The following is a 23,673-nucleotide window of genomic DNA, read 5'->3' as shown; positions in this document are numbered from 1 at the left end:
TTCAGTACACTAAAAATAAAGTAATTTAGCCTTTTAGTATTTCTTACTTATCTTCAGGAAAACTGTTTTCATAATGCATTTCTTATCCATCTTGCTTTTTGCTCACATTAATAATAAATAAAAGAAGTAGATAAGAGTTCTGAGCACACAGAACATTTCAATTTCCAAATTCTTTGATCGTCTCATGATTTAAAGAGCCTTGCCCACTTGACTTATGTACCATATGTTAGCCAGTAATATGTTGAACAGATTGTAATTCTCACGGGTATTTTATAGCTAAACTGAAAAAAAAATCAGTCTGACAACATATAGAAAAGATACTTGCGTAGAAAGCTTGCTGCTCCTACATCTGCTCTGAGGAGAGTGAATCATGTGGCCTCTACTCTAATGACAGCTATTTGGATCAACAGTGGATCCAGTTGGATACACCAATTGGATCAGTTGCCACTAAAACTAAGATCTAGTGAGTACCTTATGGGGTGACCTGAATTGAAAGATTTATCCAGCGGAACAAGGGTAAGTAATGGGTTCACTAGATTCTCTTTCTAGGAAAGTTGAATATACAACATATAGAGAGTATACAGTTAGTGAAAGGGATGACAGAAAGAAAGAGAGAGAAGAAAGGAAGAAAAGGAGGGAGGAAGGGCTGGAAGAGGGCAGGAAAGGAAGGAAGAGAAGAAACTCAAAACAATGGAGGAAGTGGGTATGTTTAGAAACGGCTCTTCATAACAACCCAGCAAAGAAAAACATCTGACCAACATGTTGTGATCTCTTAGATTTGGGGATATTTGTATAAAATAAACTCCCTTTTCAGAGAAACTAATAAGTCAAAGTTTAGAATGTTTCTTCTAAAACTTTCTTGGATTTCAAAATACTTTTTATCTAGGCAATTGTTATAATGCCGACTCTCAACAATTGAAAATAATTTGATCAATCTGGTCAACACTCAAGAATGTTTCATTACTTTGAGAGTCTTTGCAGTATTTATAAGGAAATGCTTAACGTGAATAAATTAATAACTGTGCTTGGTTTCAACTTGCATTCTTAATCTGCACAAAAGAATAATTTTTAGAACATCATAGCATTTTATATTTGCATATAAACAATCAATAGATTAATTATTCACTAAAATAGACCAAAGTTATCTACTTTTCAACCACTCACCATATCATTCTGTTGCCTAATCCACGTAGCCATCTAAATATGAAATAAAAGCTGTATTATTATTTATAATTCTCATAAGTTTAAACATGTGGATAATTTAAATGGGGTTCCATGTATTTTTATTCCAATTTATTTATTTATTTTTTTGAGACGGAGTCTTGCTCTTTCACCCCAGCTGGAGTGCAATTGCATGACCTCGGCTCACCACAACCACCGCCTCCCAGGTTCAAGCAATTCTCCTGCCTCAGCCTCCCAAGTAGCTGGGATTACAGGCACCTGCCGCCATGCCTGGCTAGCTTTTCTGTATTTTTAGTAGAGATGGGGTTTCACCATATTGGTCAGGCTGGTCCTAGAACTCCCGTCCTCAGGTGATCCACACACCTCGGCCTCCAAAGTGCTGGCATTACAGGCATGAGACACAGCACCTGGCCTCAATTTTGATATTTTTCTAAAGACCCATTGCCATGTGCCAATACTCTGCCTGTTTTTAGTTGTTTTCTGTCAGAAATCTATGTTCATTCTTTACATTTTACATGCAATTTTTTTTAGATTTTTGCTGAAAACAATTATTTATAAACTTTCTTTTCATTTCCTTCACATATACTTTAAGTAAAACAAAACAGAAAAAACAACAAAACCAAGAAGACCTCTGTTTTGTATATTTCTACTTTGTCCTTATTCCTTGAGCAACTTCCATCCTAGACAGGTGGATAGCACCAGTCACTGAAAGGCAATGACTGACAGAATTCCACAAATCAAGTGACTGCTGTATGAAGGCAGAGGCAAAAGACTCCCTTTTACAGTTTTCTGCTCTCAGGCATCGAGTAGTGACTCTGAACTACATATTTACTTTATGTTAACAAGCTCCAGCCCTCAGAAATTTCCTCCTGTCATTTTAAGTAGCTTCCCAAATGGCAGCTTGATCAAAGCAATCTAATATGGCTTAAGTGCCAGTGGTTGACATTTTGCATTTTTTATTGCCTTCCATTTTTATCTACACAAAAATTGGTGATAACTAATATCCAGTTGATCTTTTCATTCTGGTAATAAAATGATAACACAAAGATCTTATTATCTACTCCAGACACCCATCAAAGTACATTTTTCAATAACATACTATGCGAAGTGTTTCTTCCCTATACCCAAGTCAAAAGCGAGGTTAAGTACTTGTCCTTAGATGCCCCATTCTCTCCAATACTTGGGCACTGGACTGCAAATAGAAATTGAACTTCAGCCCTTGATGCTTTGTTCACACTAATGTTATATGTAATTTTGTTGTGTCTGCCTCTTAAATACATCATTTTCTGTGAGAAGCCAAAAGTACTTGGAAGGTCTGCTTAAATATTTTTTTTAACCCCAAAGAGTTTTTATTCTTTTAAGAAGACAAGAAAAAAGATAACCGAAGAAACAATACTGGAAATGGAGCAGTAAGAAGAGTGAATCTTAATAGAAAGAAAGGAAGTGCAGGTAGGTGCGAGAAGAGACAAATGTAATAAGGCATAAAGAAAGCCAAATAATGCAAACAAAACAAGCCCCAGAGATCATGAGTTTATTAAATCAATTTCTATATGGATGCAGAAGTGTCCCTGAGGATGGGTGTGGTGGATCACACCTGTAATCCCAGCACTTTGGGAGGCCAAGGCGGGCAGATCACCTGAGGTCAGGAGTTTGAGACAAGCCTGGCCAACATGGCGAAACCCCATCTCTACTAAAAATACAAAAATTAGCCAGGCGCGGTGGTGCATGCCTGTAGTTCCAGCTACTTGGGAGGCTGAGGTAGGAGAATAGCTTGAACCTGGGAGGCAGAGGTTGCAGAGAGCTGAGATTGCACCGCTGCACTCCAGCCTGGGTGAGAGAGCAAGACTCCATCTCATAATGAGCAACAAGAAACTGAGATGAGTCTGGGATTGTGTGCAGTCACACTCTGTTTGTAATCTGAAAGATCAAAACATACATTTGGCAGTGAAATGGCCATTATTCACAGAAACAGCTTTTTAAAGAAAGTACCCTATCTATATCTGAAAATAAGCTTTTTTATTTTTAAATGAAAAGAGGCTCTCTTCTTCCATTTAAGGATGCTTGACAGCTTTTCTTCCCAGAGGAAGAAATGGTAGCAATAAGGAATCTGACAGAGATGATACTTGGAATTAAGATCTGCCCTTTCTCAGAGGAAATTTTAACAAAGGGCTGTGCCCTAGCATGTCCGTGGAAGACTCTGTCACTGCATCTAAACTACTGACACAGGAGTGGCAGGAAAAGAAACATATCTGCCATCTCTTATAGTCCTGCAGATTTGAATACAGAAACTAGACCCTCTACCCTCCTCACCTACCACCCATTCTTCACTGGCAAAGATTAGACAGTCTGACACTATGTATATTTTTCATATAAAGTACAAATGCTGTAAACTCGGTGGTGGGGTAGGGAAAGATAAGATGACTACAGGAAACAGCAGCACAATTTTAAGTAAAGGTAGAAAGGTGTTTCTGGGGAAGTTTCCATTCAAGCTTAATAACTTAGAGTTTAATATTAGTTTTTAATGTAAGATAATCTTTTATGTTTTACTTTGTATATTTCTTGTGATAATTTTCTTAAAAAATATCAATTGAGGTATTTCACATTAATTTCACAATACAGTTGATGTCTTAGGTATGGTACAATTTTTAGAGATAATGGTGTTACCGGCTGCTATTTAATAAATGTACATTAATTTTCTCAGTCTCAGACAAACCTATGGCTCACAGAGGACACATGTAATAAATCAGTCTTTCATTAAACTGCAAGTTATGCTGAGATACAGACATTGTTAATTTAGTTTTTATTGAGTACAAAATGCACTCCAAGTAGAAATCACTGCTCATTTAATCACTGTGTGTTAGGTTTGCATTATCTGGAATGTAAATTCCTCCCTTTCCTCAAAGGCGAGTCTTTTTTATGGAACTTGGGTTTCTTACTACACCTGCCCCCTATTCCCCGAATAAAACAGAGACAAAGGAAATGAAAATGTTACCTGTTGATTGAATGTTCTTTCCAGTGACTGCTGTCAAGTTAAGGAATGTACAGTCCTGTCCGATGTGTACACTGGAAGCTCACAATCATTAATTGAATTCAAGTATCACATACTCATTAAAAAGGGAAAACAATTCACTAAACAGCAAAAACCTTTGTCCTCAAAGGTATTATTTTGTGGAATATCCAGAGGAAAAATAAGACTATCCTCAATACTAGAGTCTCATGATATAAGCCAAATGGCAAACGAGTCTAACAAGGGTAATTATACTATAAAGATACATTTAAAAAATCATTGATATAGCCACAGAATCCAGAATAACATGTTATTTGAATAATTTTCATTAATTGCTATAGTTTACAGAGTTACATTTCGTAAGTTCAAAAAGGCATGCTTTGTTGCATGCTTCGCATAAATAAAATAAAAAGAGTACATAAGGTAGAGCTCTAGAAAGGAATATTGTCCCCACATGGATTTGCTAAGATACAGGAGAGATCAAGAAAACCTATAGCTGCAGTAAGACACAGACATGGCTTTGGCAGAGAGTATTTTGTGAGTTGCCACTTTGCCTGCATCTATGTCCCAGAGTTGAAAGCAAACTGGACCTGGTATTAGATGTGCAAATTGTGTATTCCTTTTAGGAATGCATGGAGGAGATAGAGTTGGAGAGGACATGACATATCTTTGAAAAATTCTACTTACGTGAGAGCTTTGACAGTTTATTTTCAGGAACTATTTTGTTTGAGATCTTTTTAAATGCCTGGGATATTGGTTATAATTTATTAACTTAATTTTTAATAAGTCATCATTCTGTTATTTTTTTATTGGTGTGATTGAGCAAACTCATTTTAATGTTATTTTAAAAAGAATATTAAATATATATGGATAGAATTATGAGTTGTAAGCGGCACAGTGTTTGAAACAGTATGTATTTTATTAGAAAAATGGTCTTGTTTTTGCAAGTTTAAGACCTCTGTTTGTTCCTCAGAGGATGCCTTATTGCCACTTGAAAACATGGCCAATGCTTTAGGGACTAGATTCCATCAACTCACATTCAGCATTGTTTCGATAAAATAAATTTAAAAATTCTTTATTATGACAATGAGAGATTAGAAGTTTGTTAGAACCATTTTATTTAAATTGTTCATGACTTTGTGTTGTGATTATTGGAGATTTCTTAATGTGATCAGCACAACCTGGAAAGGAAAAACCTGAGCATTTATGTACAGAAATAAATAGGTTTACTCTTAAGATAACACTACAACTCAAAATAAAATCACAGTCCTTTTATCCTTTCAGATTTTCGTCCAAATTCAAAGAAAACTCAGTCCATGCATCTTTTCAGACTCATCAGTTTGCATGCATGTCACAAATTTGAAGGGTTTTGGTTATTTTTGCAGAGATATGATTAGGATGTAAAAATTCATCATATAAACATTCTTAATGATCAAAGAAGAACATTTTAGACAAGTAATTTTTTATGTCTATGTAAAACTTTAGATGGGTTTAATAGTAACTCTCGAAGTAAGAGGAATTAACATTTTTTTTTTTGTATTTGAGTTAAAAGATAAAGACAAAAGAAAACAAGAACCAGAATATTTTCTCCTATTTAGTTATGAAAAGAACAACTGAAGTCCCCAAATGCCACTTGCAGTATCTAAAGGTCTATAAGGTGCTGGCACATTCTGTTACAAAACACTTGTCACCTCTTTTTCCACATAGAGGTAGGAACTGCAGTGGGAAAGTCTTCAGCTGTACAAATTTTTAAATGAATTTTTACAACCCAGATGATGGACTGGTATACTTTAAAAGTGAGTTCATGAGTTTTATAAACACATTTCTCTTGCTCTCTCTCTCTTTTTTTCTTGACTAGCTTACATCATAATGGAGGAATAACATTTTAAAAATTTTGAATAGGCACTTACTGGAATTACAGTTAATCCTGATACAATCTAGATGGGGAAGAATAGATGAAAAATGAAAATTCATCCTTCAAGGTAATAGCTGCAGACATCCAATAAAATTACAGTCCACCCTTCCGGGGACAGACACATGCAAATATGGCCACTCAGTATCATTATTCTTTACATACTTATAAAGCCCAGGTGTATTATTATAAAAGTTTACCATTGGAAACAACAATAGAAGTTTTTAAAAATGGCCAATTCAAACAAAGCTACATGGTGACAAATCTAAGTGAAGTAAAGAGTTGTTAAATGTCAAAGATGTTTGGCTTAGACTGGCTGCAACTTTCTCCCCATCTGTGAAAGAACATATCACTGTTTTCCGCAAAATGTGAAAGTGCTCCGTCACAATGGGGTACAGTGCAGGTTCAGCTAGGCTCAGGCATCTTGGACCTCTGAAATCTAATATCCCACAAAGGCCAACAGAATCCTTCAGAATTGCAGTGGTCAAATGGAAAGCAAGTTAAAATTATTCTTATCTTGCTCTAAATGTTTTTGTTTTGTTTTTAAATTTTATTTACTTGGGCATAAAAAGGTAACTGCCAGATGTTGGCTGGATTCCATACCTTGCGTTAATTGGAGGAGGAAAGAAACAACTGTATGATTCCTTTAGAAACTCCAGTGGCTAAGGAGCAGTCATTATTCAAAGCACACAAGCCTATGCCTCTCTTAGGAGCTAACAATGCTATCTCTATATAATAAGTGTCATAGTTCCCTTGATTTTCCTTTCTTGATTTTCCCTTTCTTATACCTGCTTTATATAAAAGCAGCTACTATAAGAACAGAACATCTGGTATGGGTAAAACAAACTGTAATTATAGCGTTTATTTTTAAAAGACTACGTAGGATGTTTTCTATTTATTTTATATATATTTGTTGGTTTGGGTTTTATTATTTAATGCCTTTGGGGAACATAAAAAATATAAACCTAGATTCTGTTTCCATATAGCTGAGTTTGTCATGTGTCGTCAACCGCATCAGAAAAGTGGTTGCAAACAGCCAAGGACCAGCACCTACACAGCTCTTTCTACAGAATGCTTTGCTGTTCGAAAATTCTCATGAGTGTTTCCACTTTGACTAACAGCAGCTTTACTGCATGCAATTAGGCGATTTGTTTTGATCGGCTTGTAATAACCTGTCATTGTCACTAGAGGGTACTCTAACAGAACAGTAAAGGAGAGTGCTCTGTGTTCTTAAAGTAGTATTTTTTAACCTTATTATTTAATTTCACTAATGTTAATTAAATATAATTATAGGCAATAAGATACCAATGGGATAATTTTATATTTTATGAGTTATCATTCTGCCCAGCACAATTTGAAAATGTAGGTGGGGTTTCCACAAATGCCTTACCTCATCACATTTTATTACTCTTTTTTTTTAGGTAAATCTACGTAGTTTCAAATTTTATTTTTCTCTCTCTGTTTATTCATTTCTATCTATGTGTGTTTAACACTGCCAAAAATACAGTAAAACCTCATTAATTTTGACTCCTCTTATTTTGAAACAGTGATAACACTGCAAATTTGGGCAGAATATTAATTCTTCCTTTGATATGAGCAAAACTCTCTTAAGAAAAAAAAAAAAAGTTAAACTCATAAACAAGATTTTGAAAAGCCAAGTTTGGGAAAACAACTGATTTCCAGTACTTTATGTTGATGGCACAGTTGGCATGAAACAATGTGCTAATTATAATTAATTCTTATCCAACCACTAAAATCAGCCTAGACAGTCCTTTCCTTGATAAGACTTTCGAAACTATTATGATTTTGAGTATAATTTATAAAAAATAAAAACTGCTTAAACAAATTTTAAAATCTGCAATTCAGACTTTTTCCTAATTCAGCCTGGTTTTTCTCCATAATTCATCCAGATTGGTGAGGTTTTACTGTAATGAGTCTTTCTTAATGCTACAATTAAGCAGGAAAGCATTATCTCTCTGTAGAAGAGCCTGTGTCTCTAGTGTTCTCATGGCTGTTTGCTAAGGGCCGCAGACTTTGGGCATTGAAGGGTTGTGGATCGCTATTTGATAGCAAAATACCACTACACAGTACTCCAAAACAGAAAAGATGGGGTACCACAAAGGTGACTATTCAAAGGAGAAGCCCATGGAGTCGAGTAAGAACAGCTGTTGATCTCAATAACAAAGCAGAAATTTGATATTTTGTGCAAATCTTTTCTAAATAAACACGTTTTTATTTATCTGCAAAGATGTCACCTACAACCAATCTAAATGTTAGTGAATATATCAACAGAAAATTCAGCCTGAGGCAACCTCAGGCTTAATCATTTACATTTTCGATTAACCTCACTGACAGACATGGCTTCTCTTTTAAGAACCCTCAGTGGTAGAAATCACAAAACAGTAAGTTATGTTAAACATAAAAAAAATAAAAAAATAAAAAGATGCCCCCCAAAACCTAAAATTACTTTAAATGATGGAAATAAGACCATTAAATGTTTTAATTTTCCATGGCAAACAGGCTACTTGATCAATGTTTGCAAGCAAAATTGAACAAAAAGTAAAAAAGTGTTAGTTCAATGGGGGAAGGCAGGTTGTTACCTAGATTGACCGTCAGTTTCACACGTCCTGCATCTAGCTCCAGGCGGAGGGTGTCAGCAGAGTCTCTAGAAGTGGTTGCCATCAGAATGCCATATGCACGCTGGGATCGGAACCGTAAGGAAACATCCTCAGCCTCCGTGTGCATGACTACAGGGAGCTGAATTTTCATAAACATGCTCCCATCATAGCTCAAAACCGTTGCCTCTAGAGATGGAAAATGAATATAATAAGTTCTTGGATGGTAGAGTGCATTAATACTTTAATAAGGAAAAGGATCATTTATTATCACTTAAGACTTCTAGAACAAAATACTACAAAATCAATTCATCTTCTTCAAAAATAAACAAAACTGTAAGCTGGAAAAGAGGTCAGAGTAGAGGACTTCCCTTGTGAGATATTTTCTAAAGCCCAGAAACATAGATATCATCAGTTTCTTTTCTTTTCTTTCTTTCTTTCTTTTTTTTTTTTGTTCCCATAGCACTTTCTACTTATAGCATTAATCATGTTGAATTTTGAGGGTTTGATTATGTGTCTCCCTTCTCAAGAGCAAAGATCACGTTCTTTTGTACAGTCACAGTGTGAGCCTAGTTTGAAACACCAGCAAAGTTGCGGATTTTTTTTGTTGTTGTTGTATTTGTTTGGGTTTTGTTGTTGTTTGTTTGTTTGTTTGAGACAAAGTCTCTATTCCCAAGGCTGTAGTGCAGTGGTGGGATCTCAGTGCAGCCATGACCTCCTGAGCTCAAGCAATCTTTCCACCTCAACCTCATGAGTAGCTGGGACCACAGGCACATGACACCATGCCAGGCTAGTTTATTAACACTTTTTTCTAGAGATGGGTCTCCCTTTGTTGCCTAGGCTGGTCTCAAACTCCTGGGCTCAAGTGACCCTCTCACCCAGGTTCCCAAAAGGAATCTGTGCCCAGCCTCCAGCAACTTTTCAATTCATGTTTATGTACGGTGAGCCCACTGACCAGTTCTGTGAAATTGGTCAACCTTGCCTCGGCTCTGAATTATTCATCTGCACAATAAGAGGGTACTGCCAGAAGATTTCTTAGGGCTTTGATCTGTCCTAAAAACCTGTAGTTCTAGGAGAAGTTACTATCATCATTTTTTCATAATCTCTGCCCTGATGGAATTATTTTTAAAAGAAAAAAAAAAAAGAAATATGGCTTAACTGTAGGAATTGGGCCAGTACTTTACCAAAGGTGATGTTTGAAAAGAAAAAAGAAAAACTGATATTACCAAACAACAGACAACGCTTCTTTTGAGCCATTATGTTTAGCAAGGTAATTTTTACAAAGGCTTAAACTGTTGCTTCCTTTTAAGGTTAATTTATAGAAGGGGAGTAACTTTAAATATTATCTATTAGCACAACCCTGGTGTCCTGAATACGTTGTCACCCAAAGCATAATGATGTGCCTTTGTTATACTAAATAAGCACGGGGGTGGGACTGAGGAGTTTTTAAGGATGTTTGTTACTAAATCAAGGTAGATGACATCTTAAAGACACAAAGAAACGAATAGAAAAACTGTTGATGACAACCTGATGGCTTTAAGAAAGAGTCAGGACTCCTTAATGTTAAGTACCATATGGTAGTGGAATATTGCAAAACAAGCATGAATCAGTTTGCTTTCTCATTGGTTCCAATAACTCAGGATGATACTTAATAAAGAAAAAAATACCTGGAATTAAAATGAACCTGGAAATTCTCATTATTTTGCCTACTTACACAGCATAGCAATTAACTGTACTGATACAACTGTGTTCAATATTGGGACTATATTCAGAGTTGTGGTTTTGCAAGTTTATCTTTCAGAAAGTCAAGTACTGTTTCTATAAGACTTTAATCATTATTTGTTGTTATTCTGGGATTAAGTGAGCATCCAGAGCCTCTCCAAGCACTGACTGTTCCAGGTCTCCCTGCTTAGGTTAGCTCCGTTCTCTTTTCCATCTACCTCTTTACTTAAGAGATCTCAGTCAACTCATATGCTCACTCCTCTAATATTTATTAAGGGTTCTGACATCTCTCCTGAGCTCTAGCATTCACTGCCTATTGGAAATTTTCAACTGGAATATTATAGGTACCTTATTAAACTCTTAATTCACTCCCTTCAAAAATGAACAAACTCAAAACATGCTCCTTCCTCAGTCTTCTCCATCTCAGTAAATGTGATAAACCCATTGCTCTGACCTAAAGCTTTCTGATTCCTCTTACTCTCTCTGCCATGTCCAATCCATTTGCAAGTCTGCAAGTCCTACAGGCTCTAATTCCAATCCACATTCTGAATTGATTGCTGCTCACCTGTGCCACTAATGTCCCTCAGACTTTGCTCTCATCTCTCACCTACATCACTGTAGTAGCTTCCTCAACCGTGTTCCTACCTTTTTTTAACCTATAAAGATCAGTGTGATCCTGGCCCCAGCCCGTCTCTCTGGCCTCAGCTTTAAGTATGTCCCCTTTCTTGCTCAGTGAGCTCCAGATACACCAATTTCATGATCTCACTGAAGTGTTTGCACTTTTAGATCCCTCTGTTGAAAAATGTTTCACCCCAGATCTTTAAATAGCTGGTTCTTTCAGCATTCAGGTCTTTGCTCAAATGTTACTTCAGAGAGGCCTGCTATCCCCTCCAGTTATTCAATAGATATTCACCATTTCATTTTGTTAAAATGATCATTTCTTGCTTGTATAGTGTTATCTGTATTTGCCCTTTAGAATACAAGCACCTTGAGGGCAGAGATCAGTCTCTTATATGCATTGCTCTATCAGCAGCAAGTGCCCCCATGATGCCAGGCCCACAGCAGAGCCTCCATAAATATTAATTGAATCAATAATTGCACACACACACACACAGTGAGCTAATTTCAATTTGAATACCAAGCTTACATAAATGCTCACCAAAGAAATTAAGTATTTATTCTGCTTATTGCAAGTGAAATCTAATTTCAGTAATGTGCATGAACAAAATACTTAATAAAGTCCACTTTGAAGGCCAAAATTGGGCTGCAGAATATAGGCTAGGGAAGTGTCTATTTGCTAAAATAGGGGCCTCATGGTTAGGCAATGCCCTAAGCACTGATAAAACAAAATATGGTCTTTCAAAAATATAGTGGTTCTATATCACATCATATTTTTTTCCAATTAGGCAAGAAGTTTCTCAAATGGGAGTGAAATCCCAGTGGTCAAAGACCAGTGCAAATAACCAAATTGCTGTTGTTCAAAAAATAATTAAAACCTGAGTGTAAAGCTGTAGTGAATTCTAGAGAGAAAAATGATCGTGGTATAATTTTAAAAGAAATTTGATCTTTACTTTTGCTTTTCCTAAACTAGACAATCATGATCCATACCTGTAAAGCAATAAGTACCTGAAAAAAAGGGTTAAAGCCATTATCATGTGTTCAGTTACTTTGGTATCATACAGATAAAATGATCAAAACAGTGTTTGTTTTCTCCTCTTTAGTTAATCTGTACAACTAGGATCTATTATTCAATAATCATATTTTTGAAATAATCATATTCTTCCGGGAAAATTAGCTTAATTTGATTGAAAACTAAATCGGGGGCACCTCGTTTTAGAAATACAGATGACTGACAACGGATCATAAATATAGTGAGAAATACAACCCAGAGAAAAAAATAATCAGAATCATTAGCCTTTAACATTCTCCAAAAAGCTGCAGGACTGAAATAACATAGTAAAGTAATAAAACTTGAGTGCCCCCGAGTGTCATTTTAAATAATTCTCAATGTGAAAATAACTTGTTGATAAATGACAAATGAAAGTCTAAATGATTCCTCATAATTAGAGTTAATGTTTAATTAGACAAGAAATGGAAAATGCACAGGGTTGTAGTCTAGAGTTGCCAAATAAATGGTAAACAACATTCTGACATTTGAAGGTTATGCTATTTGGCAGCATCCTTGAACACTAGTAAAATTATTTCATCATTTAGAATATACAATAAATCTTTAAAAGGCTAATTCTAGTATAATACTTCCCACTGGGGGAGAAAAACAGTTTCAACTTTGTCTTCTATATCTCCTTCTCCCTTGTCATTAAGTTTGATAAATTTTCTTTTCTGCATTATTCTTTGTTGCAGTCTAAAGTGTACACCTGTACTCAGTTTTGCCGAAAGGCAGTCACATATTGTGATCAACGATGAAAATCAGACAGGGAGCCAAATTATATTGCTCTGACATCTGTCCCTCCATCTGTTAGAATTTAACAAACAGTATAAAGTAGATATCTGATTATATCAAAGCTCTTATTCTTACATATGACTGAGAATAATTTTTATATGATCAAGTCTCCACAAATTCTGTTTTATTAAAAATAAAGCAGAAGGGAAGGTACTAAATTTAACTTTTATTCATTGAACATTATTTCTGTACTACTCCTTCTTATAGGATCAAAACATGTAAAACAAAATACTCTCTTCTTGTCTGCCTAAGTTAGCAAGTATTTTGTTCTTTCTTATAAACTCCTTTGCCCCCTTAGGCAGGATAAACATCTCCTATAATGTGATTGCAACATACTTTTTCCATGGTGAACTTTCTAAATCCAAGGAGTTGAACATGCTTTTTAATTACTTTGAATAATTATTTTCATAAATATTAAATTATCATTTTTTGCTCAATAATAAGAAAACAATTTTAAAATTTATCTATAAAAAAAAAAAATTGAAGAGTTGTCAACTCGTATTTGATCAACAACAGCTTTATCTGATCAATGTGTGTCTGGAGAAGAAACTCAGTCAAAGCCCCTTCTTTTAAATTGGAAACTCAGAGGTTCAGGCATGATCTTGTGTTAACTGAACTAGGGCATAATAGCCAGGAGCTGGACAGAAACTAAATTTTGTGGTATTGAGTATGACAACCATCACACATTTCCTTTGCTGTCAGGAGGCACCCTAACGTGAGCAAGAAAATTAATTCTGAAAAGCAAAGGACTCATGCAATACACATAGGTAATCCAGTAACAAGAACCACCCAAAAATGCATATAGCCAACCTGGAGACAAAGAAATCTGCAGAAACGTCCAGCCTCCTATCAGATAAAGAAGTATGTCAAATCCCAATGATGAAGTTTGCTATTAAATTCTCATTTACAAATCTACATATGCTTGCTGACCCTTTTTCTAATCATTGCAATATATAAATATTTCTTCTCTCTCATCCTGGCTCGAAAAGTCTACAATTTCTATTTTCATTTTTGCCATATGTAGTAGCAGAATATTGCCACAGGGTGGTACACCACGCATATTTAACGGAAAGCTTCCGTAATATATGTGACAGTTGAGTTATACCCTTTTTTCAGCTTCACTTAACCAAGAGGCATCAGAATAACTGGCAGCTCTCTGAGTGATTAAAATTAAAACAAAACCTTAAATCATGCAAGTCCGCTAATCTCATATTATGCCTAACTGTATTATACCTTGCAAGCTTTGTTCATTGTTCATCCTTTTGGCAATTTCCAAAAACAAAACTAAACAAACAAACTAAAATTGGGAAGAAAAATGCAAAGAGGAAACTTATAAAGAATATACACCATACGAACTAAACTATACAGAAATAGCTAAGTTGTACTGACAATTCACAGAAATTGCAGTTAGCTACTATCATAAAGAGAATGAATATATCTATATCTATGTGATAACATATCCATCTATTGACCCATCTAATTGCATGACACACAATAATAATAGCATATGGTAAGCGGTTTAATATATGATTACTATATTACTGTTAAATATTTATATTTTTAATATTAATCACAGAACTAGTAAGTTGATGTACCTCCTTTTTAAGATAAATAACCAAAATCAGATTTCAATTTTGGATTTCACAAAACAACCCCTCTTTTTCCTAGGAGGTTTTAGGCAAACTGAATTGAACTATTTCAGGAATAAAAAAGGAAAACAATAAATATTCATAGCTTAAAAATAGATGCCAGGTACTTTTAGGCTAAATATGTAATAAAGGAATGTTATTTGTAGCAGGTGAGGACAATGGAAAAACTCATCAGTATTTTTTCATATTGATTTTTAGCTCCATTGTTGAAAATAAGTGACAATGGGTGCAGTGACTAAAGCATTTGTCTGAAACACTGGGTCGATGGAAGAATAAGCTTAGAACTATTTGTTCTGCTATTTATTCCTTTAGCCTGTTCTGCAGATCAACTGGGACGGCTATTACCCTTCAGTTTTCTTTGAATCCTCATTCCTTTTATTTTATAGGGTGAGAAAAAGAAAAATAAAATGTAGGTTTGCCTCCTATTAGAAAAAGAGAGGTGGCACCTGCTCAGAACTTCAATAGGCCCAGCTAAGCTATAATAGCAAATTGGTAAATGAATCCTCTGCAGTTGGTTAGGTCCTAGCCAAAGGTAAGTACTTTTTCTATTAGGGTACACTTCCAGAAACACTGGTGTACCTTAGGTGATTGAAAGTCAGCTTACTTTTCAGAGAGGATATTGCCTCTTTTGTAAGTTGACTGAAGTGAAATGAACAGGCTAACTTAAGTCTCACACAGTTGGGTCAGGGAAGTTGCAACTAATAGCTTAGCTTGCCTCAAATGCTATTTCTTACCATGGGTATTAGCACTAGAAGCCATAGGTATGTCTAATTCACGCCTCTTTTACTGTCTAATGTTCTGAAGTTAAAAACTGGGCAAAAAAGACAGCAGTTATTGTCTATAATACATCTTAGGCTCATACTCTAGAGGATACTAAAGATTCAAGTTTCTATGCCTGCAATATACTTAAGAGCTGTGTCCTTTCAGAATCAAGCTCTTTGAAAAACATTAAGAGCTCATTAGTAATCCATGTCAGGTATGGCTGCTCAGCTTGCAAACAGAGTTTACTTCAGTAGGGTATGCATTATGTTTCAATGGTCAGCACAGGTTTGAGGTCAACATTTAATACAATTTTCATCTCAGGGAGTTGGCTGTTGGGGTTTTAGAATCCTACCTCTCTCACATGACCTGCCAAGATAGCCTGTTCCGGAACAATCACAGACATATCTGTTCCACCCATCCCTGCACATGCCATTGTTTTTGCAAGGGTTGCTAAGGCACGGTTTTGCTGTTTCCCTTGAGCAGGAGGGCTTCACTCCAGCTGTACTTTGAACTTCAGCCATTTGCCGGATATCTTTGCTTTGGCCATCGATGAACAAATCCCTGATGCAGCCCACGTAGCCATAGTTGAGCAGAGCAGTCCACACCTCGGTGGGGAAGACAAGGCCAGCTTTATTTTCTGGCAGGCCCCCCAGGTACAACTCATCATCCAGGTCCAGAATCTCACTCTCACCAGGAGCAGTGTAGGGAGTACGCAATGTGTTGACAGAAATGGTACCTATTGCAAAGAGAGGACAATGCACAAGTCTTTAAAAAGCACCAATGTGTTACAATTATCTTTCTGTCTTTCATCTGCTTAATGGTTAACTCTTTGGAGGCAGAGAAATATTATTATTCTTTCTATCCTCACTTTCTGGTATTTCCTAGAGAAATTAAGAAACCCATGGTATGAAGAAACTTTAGAAATAAAAGAGACTAAATGGTTCCATTTGAACTTGAGAATGAAAACCAAAGTGTACAGCCAACAAATAGTGTTTGAGAGCCTCTAACAGTTCAGCCAATGCATGTATACATACATTAAAAATAAAGAAACTATCATTCTATATCAGCCTCTAGAAGAAAGTCAGATTCCTCTTGGTTAGTGCTTGCTTTCAAAGCTAATATCCAACTGCAAACCAAGGAAAGATTTTATGTTCCTATTTTAACTGACTTGATTACTCTGATTGAGCGCAGTAGTTTCACAGATTACCTGTGTTAAAATCTGCCTTCATCACTCCTCGCTGTATGAACCTATTGATTAACTTACAGAGTTTTGTTTCTCTTATTCATAATATGGGCATAATAATATTATCTACCTCATAGGGTTGCTCTTATTGTTAAATAAAATAATACTAGTAATGTACATGGTTTATAATAAATACTGTGTAAATGTTTGTTGTTGTATTTCAGTGAAATAATCAAGTAAAATCAGTTGCTTCCTTATTTTTAAACCAACCTAGTGATTTATTTAAATTAACAAGGATTTCTTTTTCTCACTCCAAATGTTAAGGAGAAAAAATCTGTTGGTTTATAAATACAAAGGGCTCTAAGTCCTAAGTATGGAATAACCAGGTATTCATCTACATGGGATCATTTGAGGGTCACAGAAAAATATTAGTGGAACCCATGAACAAAAAGAAAGATAGAAAGCACATTCCTGATCAAAACGTGCATGCATACTGCAGATTACCAAAAATTCCACTGATATTCTATCTTCAGAAAGACCTTTGTACAAATGCAACTATGATGCCTGGACAGAACACTACAAGGCCCCTCAACCACATTATCCCAGATTTATTTTTCAGCTCCAGATTATAAGGCAGGATAGCAAGAGTCTGATGAGAGAGAGAGAGGATGAAAAAAGGTGTGATAGTATGCTGGGGCATGGGCATAGAACCGCAGGTATTTAGGGAAGAGACACAAGAGAGATCTGGAGATGGGAGGGGTGATACAGAAGTAAGGACAAAAGAGGAAGTAGGGGGTGAGTAGGGTGTGTGTAGGGACATGCATTTTAGTTGCTACACAGAATACCAAAGGCCCGCCTCAAGTGAAAACACATATCTAACTAAGGATGTAAGGCTGCGGGCCCCGATGTTGTGCCCAGGAGTATTCCAAATCCCAGCAGAAGGGCCCCCTTCAATCTGTGCAGAGTAATGGGATCTGTCTTTGTGAGGGAGAAGGGCATGGAAGCCACTGACAAAGACTGCTCAGGTGGCCGAGTCATTAAGAGGATATTTGGCTCTCTAGACTTTCAGAGAAAGAAAAGGGAAAAGCTCCTAGGGGAGAAACACTCAAAGGCATTGCTATTTTGGCCTTCCAATGAGGGGAGCAAAATAGAGATTTCCTAGGGAAGCAGCTAAAAGGGAAAAGGACAAAGTATTCATTTTTATTGTTCACATTTGTACAAGTGTCTAGAAGAAAACTCTCATTTAGGAACATATGGGAACCATCAAATCCTATTTAGAAAAATATAAAGCATGGCATTTTGGGGAAATACAATTTATAATATTGAGAGGGAATGGTGACTCTTTTCTATTTCAAAAGGAATGATCATTACATGCATTTTTAAAGCATCATTTTGTATACAGCACTATTCAAAATACCTACGAAGTGAATAAACAGATGGTCCCTATCCTCTGCAGTAGCTAATGAAAGTTAGAATATGATGAGAAAGAGTGTCTTTTAATGACAAAAGGAAAGGTGGGCACTTTAAAAAAAGAAAATATTATCACGGAAAGCAAAGAGTTACATGCAATGAACAAAGTGTCATGTACTTTTTTTTTTTTTTTTTTTTTTTTCTGAGACAGAGTCTTACTCTGTCACACAAGCTGGAGTGCAGTGGCAGGATCTTGGCTCACTACAAACTCTGCCTCCTGCTTTAAACAATTCTCGTACCTCAGCCTCCCAAGTAGCTGGGATTACAGGTTTACGCCATCACGGCCAACTAATTTTTGTATTTTTAGTACAGATAGAGTTTCGCAATGTTGGCCAGGCTCATCTTGAATTCATGGCCTCAAGTGATCCACCCACCTTGGCCTCCCAAAGTGTTGGGATTACAGGCGTGAGCCACCGCACCCAGCCAATGTGACATGCTCTTAAATAAAAGGGAGAGGGATACTACTCTATTTTCCAATTAGTTCAATAAGGCTTCCTAAAAGCAGTAGAATTTTTGAGGATTTGATGAAATGACACAGAACTTAGCAAAGGAACAATGACTAATTATTCCAAGTGTGGTGATATATTCCAATACACACATACATATATATGTGTATATATATACACACACACACATATATATAACATACATGTATTCCCATATGCTTTTTTTTATTCAGCTCAGAAGGGGAAAAAAAGCCCTTGGAAAGGCTGTACTGTCCTTACTCAGGGTATTGTAATTCTGACACTAAGAGAACTCCTGGAGGACTCCTGAGACAAAGAAATTCATTGGCTTCCACAGCTCACTTTCTCCCCCTATTCCATGTAGTTTCCATACCTTGGTGCACTGTGTCTGCACTCACTCTCAGGGGCAGAACTGCTGCCAGGTGGTTCAGACAATCATTCTTGACAGTTTGTCTGACAGTAAGGTTGGAGTAATTGTGTCTCTTGATTTTTATTTATGGTGTGTTAGTGCTTGCTTTGAGCAAAGTATTGTAAGAAAGTTCAAATAAATTATTTTATTAATGTGCTTGATGATATAGACAGGGTAAGATTTTTACAGTAACTTTATCATTAGACTACAGTTTTCTGAACACAGTCATAAAGAACACAATTTTCAAATATCCCAGTGCACACTTACACATACACACACACACACACACACATACACACTGAAACAAATGTTTAAAAGAAAAAAAAAATTAACTCTATGGCCTCTGAAGCACGTTGATATTTTATGTCTCATTATGTCATTTTATTAAAACAAATGCTGGACCATCAATGGATTTTCGCACCAGCTAAAATGTTGTAACCCACGGTACAAAAAAATAACTAAGTAAAAAACAAAAACAGATTTAAGATTTAAGGGCTACTATCATAAAGAGTAAGTTTTTCCCATAGTTCCTTATTGTCCCTTTGACAGAAAATTTTAGAGTTCTCATAGAAAGAACAAGCAGGCCAGGCATGGTGACTCATGCCTGTAATCCCAGCACTTCGGGAGACTGAGGTGGATGGATCACCTGAGGTTGGGAGTTTGAGACCAGCCTGACCAACATGGAGAAACTCCATCTCTACTAAAAATACAAAATTAGACGGGCACGGTGGTGCATGCCTGTAATCTCAGCTACTTGGGAGACTGAGGCAGGAGAATCGCTTGAACCCAGGAGGCAGAGGCTGCAGTGAGCCGAGATCGCACCACTGCACTCCAGCCTGGGCAGCAAGAGCAAAACTCCACCAGAAAGAAAGAGAGAGAGAGAGAGACAGAACAAGCAACAAAACATGCGACAGAAAGAAAAGGGAATTTAATACTGCCTTTAACTCAAACATAATCCAAGAAAGACTAGAACTTACATTGAGCTCTGGATTCAAAGTTAAGGAGACACATCAGGCAAATGGATGGATCAGATATCAGTCACTGGAATATTATGCAAATAGACACCATAGGATGAAGAAAATAGGGCTGAAAATCAAGTACTATTTTATCAATATGCTTTGCTAATCTATATGAACTTGTATTTTAGAAAATCTTTGTAAAAGAGATGGCAAATAATCAGAAAGTAAAGAATTTAATTCAAGTGGGATGGAAACAATTATTTTTATATTTTGAAAATTCATGGAGTAAACATGGTTTGAATTAATAATTAAATTTTATTACTGAGACAAACGCAAATAGAAGTTTATATTTTAGCTTAAACATGTGTCCTGAAATAGGTACATTTCCAAAAAGGGATTTGAATCCCAGATCTCCTTAATGATTTTTACTATGGATATGAATCAAAGGACATATTCACCTAGCAAAAGAGTCATCACAGAATCTGAATTAGTTTAAACCGATTTAACTCATACATATAAGCATAGTGAAATTTAAATATTAAGGTTCCCGTGTGCTTATTTTATTATAATTGAGTTATAAAATCAGTGGTTACAAAGAACATATCAAATTAATATTTAAACCTGGTTCATTGATAATTGAAGAAAATTGAGTAGTTGCCAAACTCTATACATCAATGGAAAAGGAGAATTTTCCAAAGGCAAAGGTAAATAAATGTTTAAATACATTTTTAAGAGAAAACAAAAATCTGAATATATTAATGGGTCATCCCTCTATCTTTTTCCAGGAACCACAAATATTGACATACTCTTTTTTAAATAGTTGGATTCTTTCATACATTCTACCCCTTCTACTATATTTATGTTTGAAGTTTCTGGTAAATTAACTAAACGTTTTATGTAAATATTGTTACATTAAGGCTGCCAAAATTGGGGAACAGTAGTCATATTTGAGAAATTATCTAGATCAAGTTTTCATGCTTCACTATTTAAGAATCCAAAGCACCCTGCTATGCTATTTTAACTTTTAAACAAATGAGATCACAACTAAAAACTAAATTATTTGTGGACATACAACTTTTATAATTTTAATGTAGAAACTGCATTACATTATATTCTTACATTTAAAGCTGTTTTTTCATGACATATGCAAGAGGTAAAATGAAGTTGATAAGCAGACAAGGTAATATTTATTTAAGAATATTCATAAACAAGTAATAAATTTATCTTTCATGTAAAATCATATGCAAAAGTTAAAAAACTGTTTAAAACACCTCTTAGTTATAAAAGTGGAAATTAAATTTATATAGTGAGGTAGTTTTTCATTACCTATTAGTTTCCATTAACTTTTCTATCCAATTTTTATTGTCTATTCTACTTCCATAAGATTAGTTTACAGGGTGAGAAGAAACACAGTGAAGGTGAGATTTAAAATAAGTTAAGTTGATATCAAGAGGTAAATTACTTCAAAAGTTTAAATTACTAGGAAATGAGGAGTAAAAAATAGTGCGCTGTAATAGGGAGCCCTTTTTCCTGGTGAGAAAATCTGATGTTCTAGCTCTTCACATAACTAGCTAGCAAGCTTAGCCAAAGGATAGATTCATTAGGCTTCAATGTGGCTCTTATGAAAAATAAGGAAATTCACTAGATGGATTACTAAGATTTCTTTTTGAATAAACAAATTTTAAATTACTGCTTAAATGAATTGTTTACATTAATGTCAATTTTACCTATACATAATTCTGCTCCACCTGTCCCTATACAAACGAATCAGATTTCACAAAGTTACAAATTTACGTGCCAAATTCCTAGTCTAATAACAAATTCAAACTCGATGAAAAAGCCACACCATAAGTAATAAAAACAGAATACAACATTGACAGTAGGGTATAATGTAAAATGTAAAATATATAATTCTCAGAAAATAGTTTTAAAAAAGAACCAACACATCGACAATGGGTATTTGGTGACAGTGGAATTATGAGATTAAAAAAAAAAAAAATTCTGTCTTTTTTAAGACCAATGTCATCTATGAGGTTTTTAAAGAAATAAAATTAACTGTATTTGAAAACAAAAATATACCATCTTAATATTCTGCTCTCTGCTTATTACCATTTGTTTTCTGCTTACTTGATTCATCTGTGAGCTGGGAACTTCAGGAATTAAATTAATATATGAAAACAGAAATCTTATGACAAAATTTAAAAGTTTAATAAAGTGGTATTGGCAAGAATAAGGGGGAAAGGGCACGTCAATTACTGTAGATAAGAACATAAATGGAAACAGCAGTTAGTAAACTAACCTGTCATTATCTTTCAAAATTAAAAATACAATTAATCCAGCAATCTCAATTATCACATTGAATCCTAGAGATATTCTGATCAATATACACAAATATTTCATGTATGAAGGCATTATCTATAAACTAGTTTAAAACAATGAAGGTTTAAAAAAGTAAAAATTTAAATGTTCTTCAATAGAGAAACACCTAAATATTAGTATATTCAAACTAAGGTATGTATGGTGTCACTACAAAGAATGGCACAGAAAAAGCTCTCTGTAAGTTTTTGTCACATAGTAATTGGTAAACTATAATCTTGGCTATGGAAAAGAGGCTGTATAATTATTGTATGTGTGCGAACATATTTATAGATATATTGATGCCTGGAAAAAGACCTGGGGATTTTTCAACGCCAAATTATTTTAGTGGTTATCTATGGAGAACAGAGTAAATTGATGAGGGAAGTGTGCGGTAAGGGGAAACTCTTTGCTTAGGTAGTTTTTGAACAGCCTGAATATATTCACCAAAAGCATGTATGTATATATTAAACACATCATTCATTACACAAATGTACATATATAAACACACATACACATTCATAGCAATGTATAGACACATATACATTTTAAACATGATCATATACAATGTTGGAAGGTTGTAAGTATCAATCAAATAACATTCTGCAGCAATTGAAATATTATTTTGCAGAAGTTCCACAGATTTTCATTCAGCATTCCACACTAAGGGTCACTAGGTCTGAGTGTGGTCAGTTAACTGCCTATCTCCTTAGGGTGCACCTGATGCCATTGTCCAGAGTCTGCCCCTTAGCTAGGCAAGCCCAGTGAGGAGATTTGGTAGATTTTCAGAGGGCGGTTTCATTTCCCAGGTTTGACTGATATTTACTAAGTTCATAACACCAATGTATAAAATAAGAATGCCAAGTTATTAATTTCCTCTGAGGAAGTACCTATCACAGGACATGAAATACTTCCCATGTAGCTCTGCCAATATGGATGTCAATTATAATCAAATATTACTTATTCATTTATGAGAAATTTACTTATTACAGGAATGTGAATACTCCTATGCACTCATCCCTCGGTATCTGTGGAAACTGGTTCCAGGATCTCCTGGAGACACCAAAATCTGTGGATACTCGAGTTCCTGATGGCTTAGTATTTGCATATAACCTATGCACATACTCCCATGTACTTTAAATCATCTCTGGATTACTTATATCTAATACAATGTAAATGCTACATAGTTATTATACTGCATTGTTTAAGAAACAATGACAAGAAAAAATGTCTGTATATATTCAGTGCAGACCCAATTTTTTTTCCAATTATTTGATTGAATCCACAGATGCAAAGCCCACAAAAAACAGGAGGCTGGGCTGACTGTATATATAACTGGTCTATTTTCTCCCTCCACTCTAAACAGATTTACAATGGTAACTAAATGTTAATCAAAAGAGTGTATGGGGAACATGGATTCTGAACAAGAAGAATGCATGAGATAAGGAAACGTATAGTAATATTGGCCTGGGAAGGCTTGACACCCTTATCTCAATGAAATGACCTGCCTCCATCTTTACAGC

General features: G+C 35.4%; 1 protein-coding gene across 22 annotated transcripts in view; it reads right to left on the bottom strand.

Annotated features, from left to right (window-relative positions):
- NRXN1 (neurexin 1) overlaps positions 1-23,673 on the bottom strand; it is a 1,134,455-nt gene that overhangs the window by 619,386 nt on the left and 491,396 nt on the right. For 15 of the 22 annotated variants that reach the window (XM_050753719.1, XM_050753720.1, XM_050753731.1 and 12 more), the window contains 3 exons: positions 15,663-16,046; positions 8,702-8,905; positions 6,100-6,126 (listed from right to left, as the gene is read on the bottom strand). The exons of 1 other annotated variant lie outside the window; for it this stretch is intronic. In XM_050753719.1, the coding sequence (XP_050609676.1) occupies positions 6,100-6,126; positions 8,702-8,905; positions 15,663-16,046 (615 nt within the window). The remainder of the gene's footprint in view (positions 1-6,099; positions 6,127-8,701; positions 8,906-15,662; positions 16,047-23,673) is intronic. 6 more of the 22 variants (XM_050753725.1, XM_050753738.1, XM_050753734.1 and 3 more) reach the window with 1 other exon arrangement.

This window comes from Macaca thibetana, chromosome 13, assembly GCF_024542745.1.
Source record: "Macaca thibetana thibetana isolate TM-01 chromosome 13, ASM2454274v1, whole genome shotgun sequence".
Classification (NCBI taxonomy): domain Eukaryota; kingdom Metazoa; phylum Chordata; class Mammalia; order Primates; family Cercopithecidae; genus Macaca; species Macaca thibetana.
This window is presented reverse-complemented; position numbering and strand designations above follow the sequence as displayed.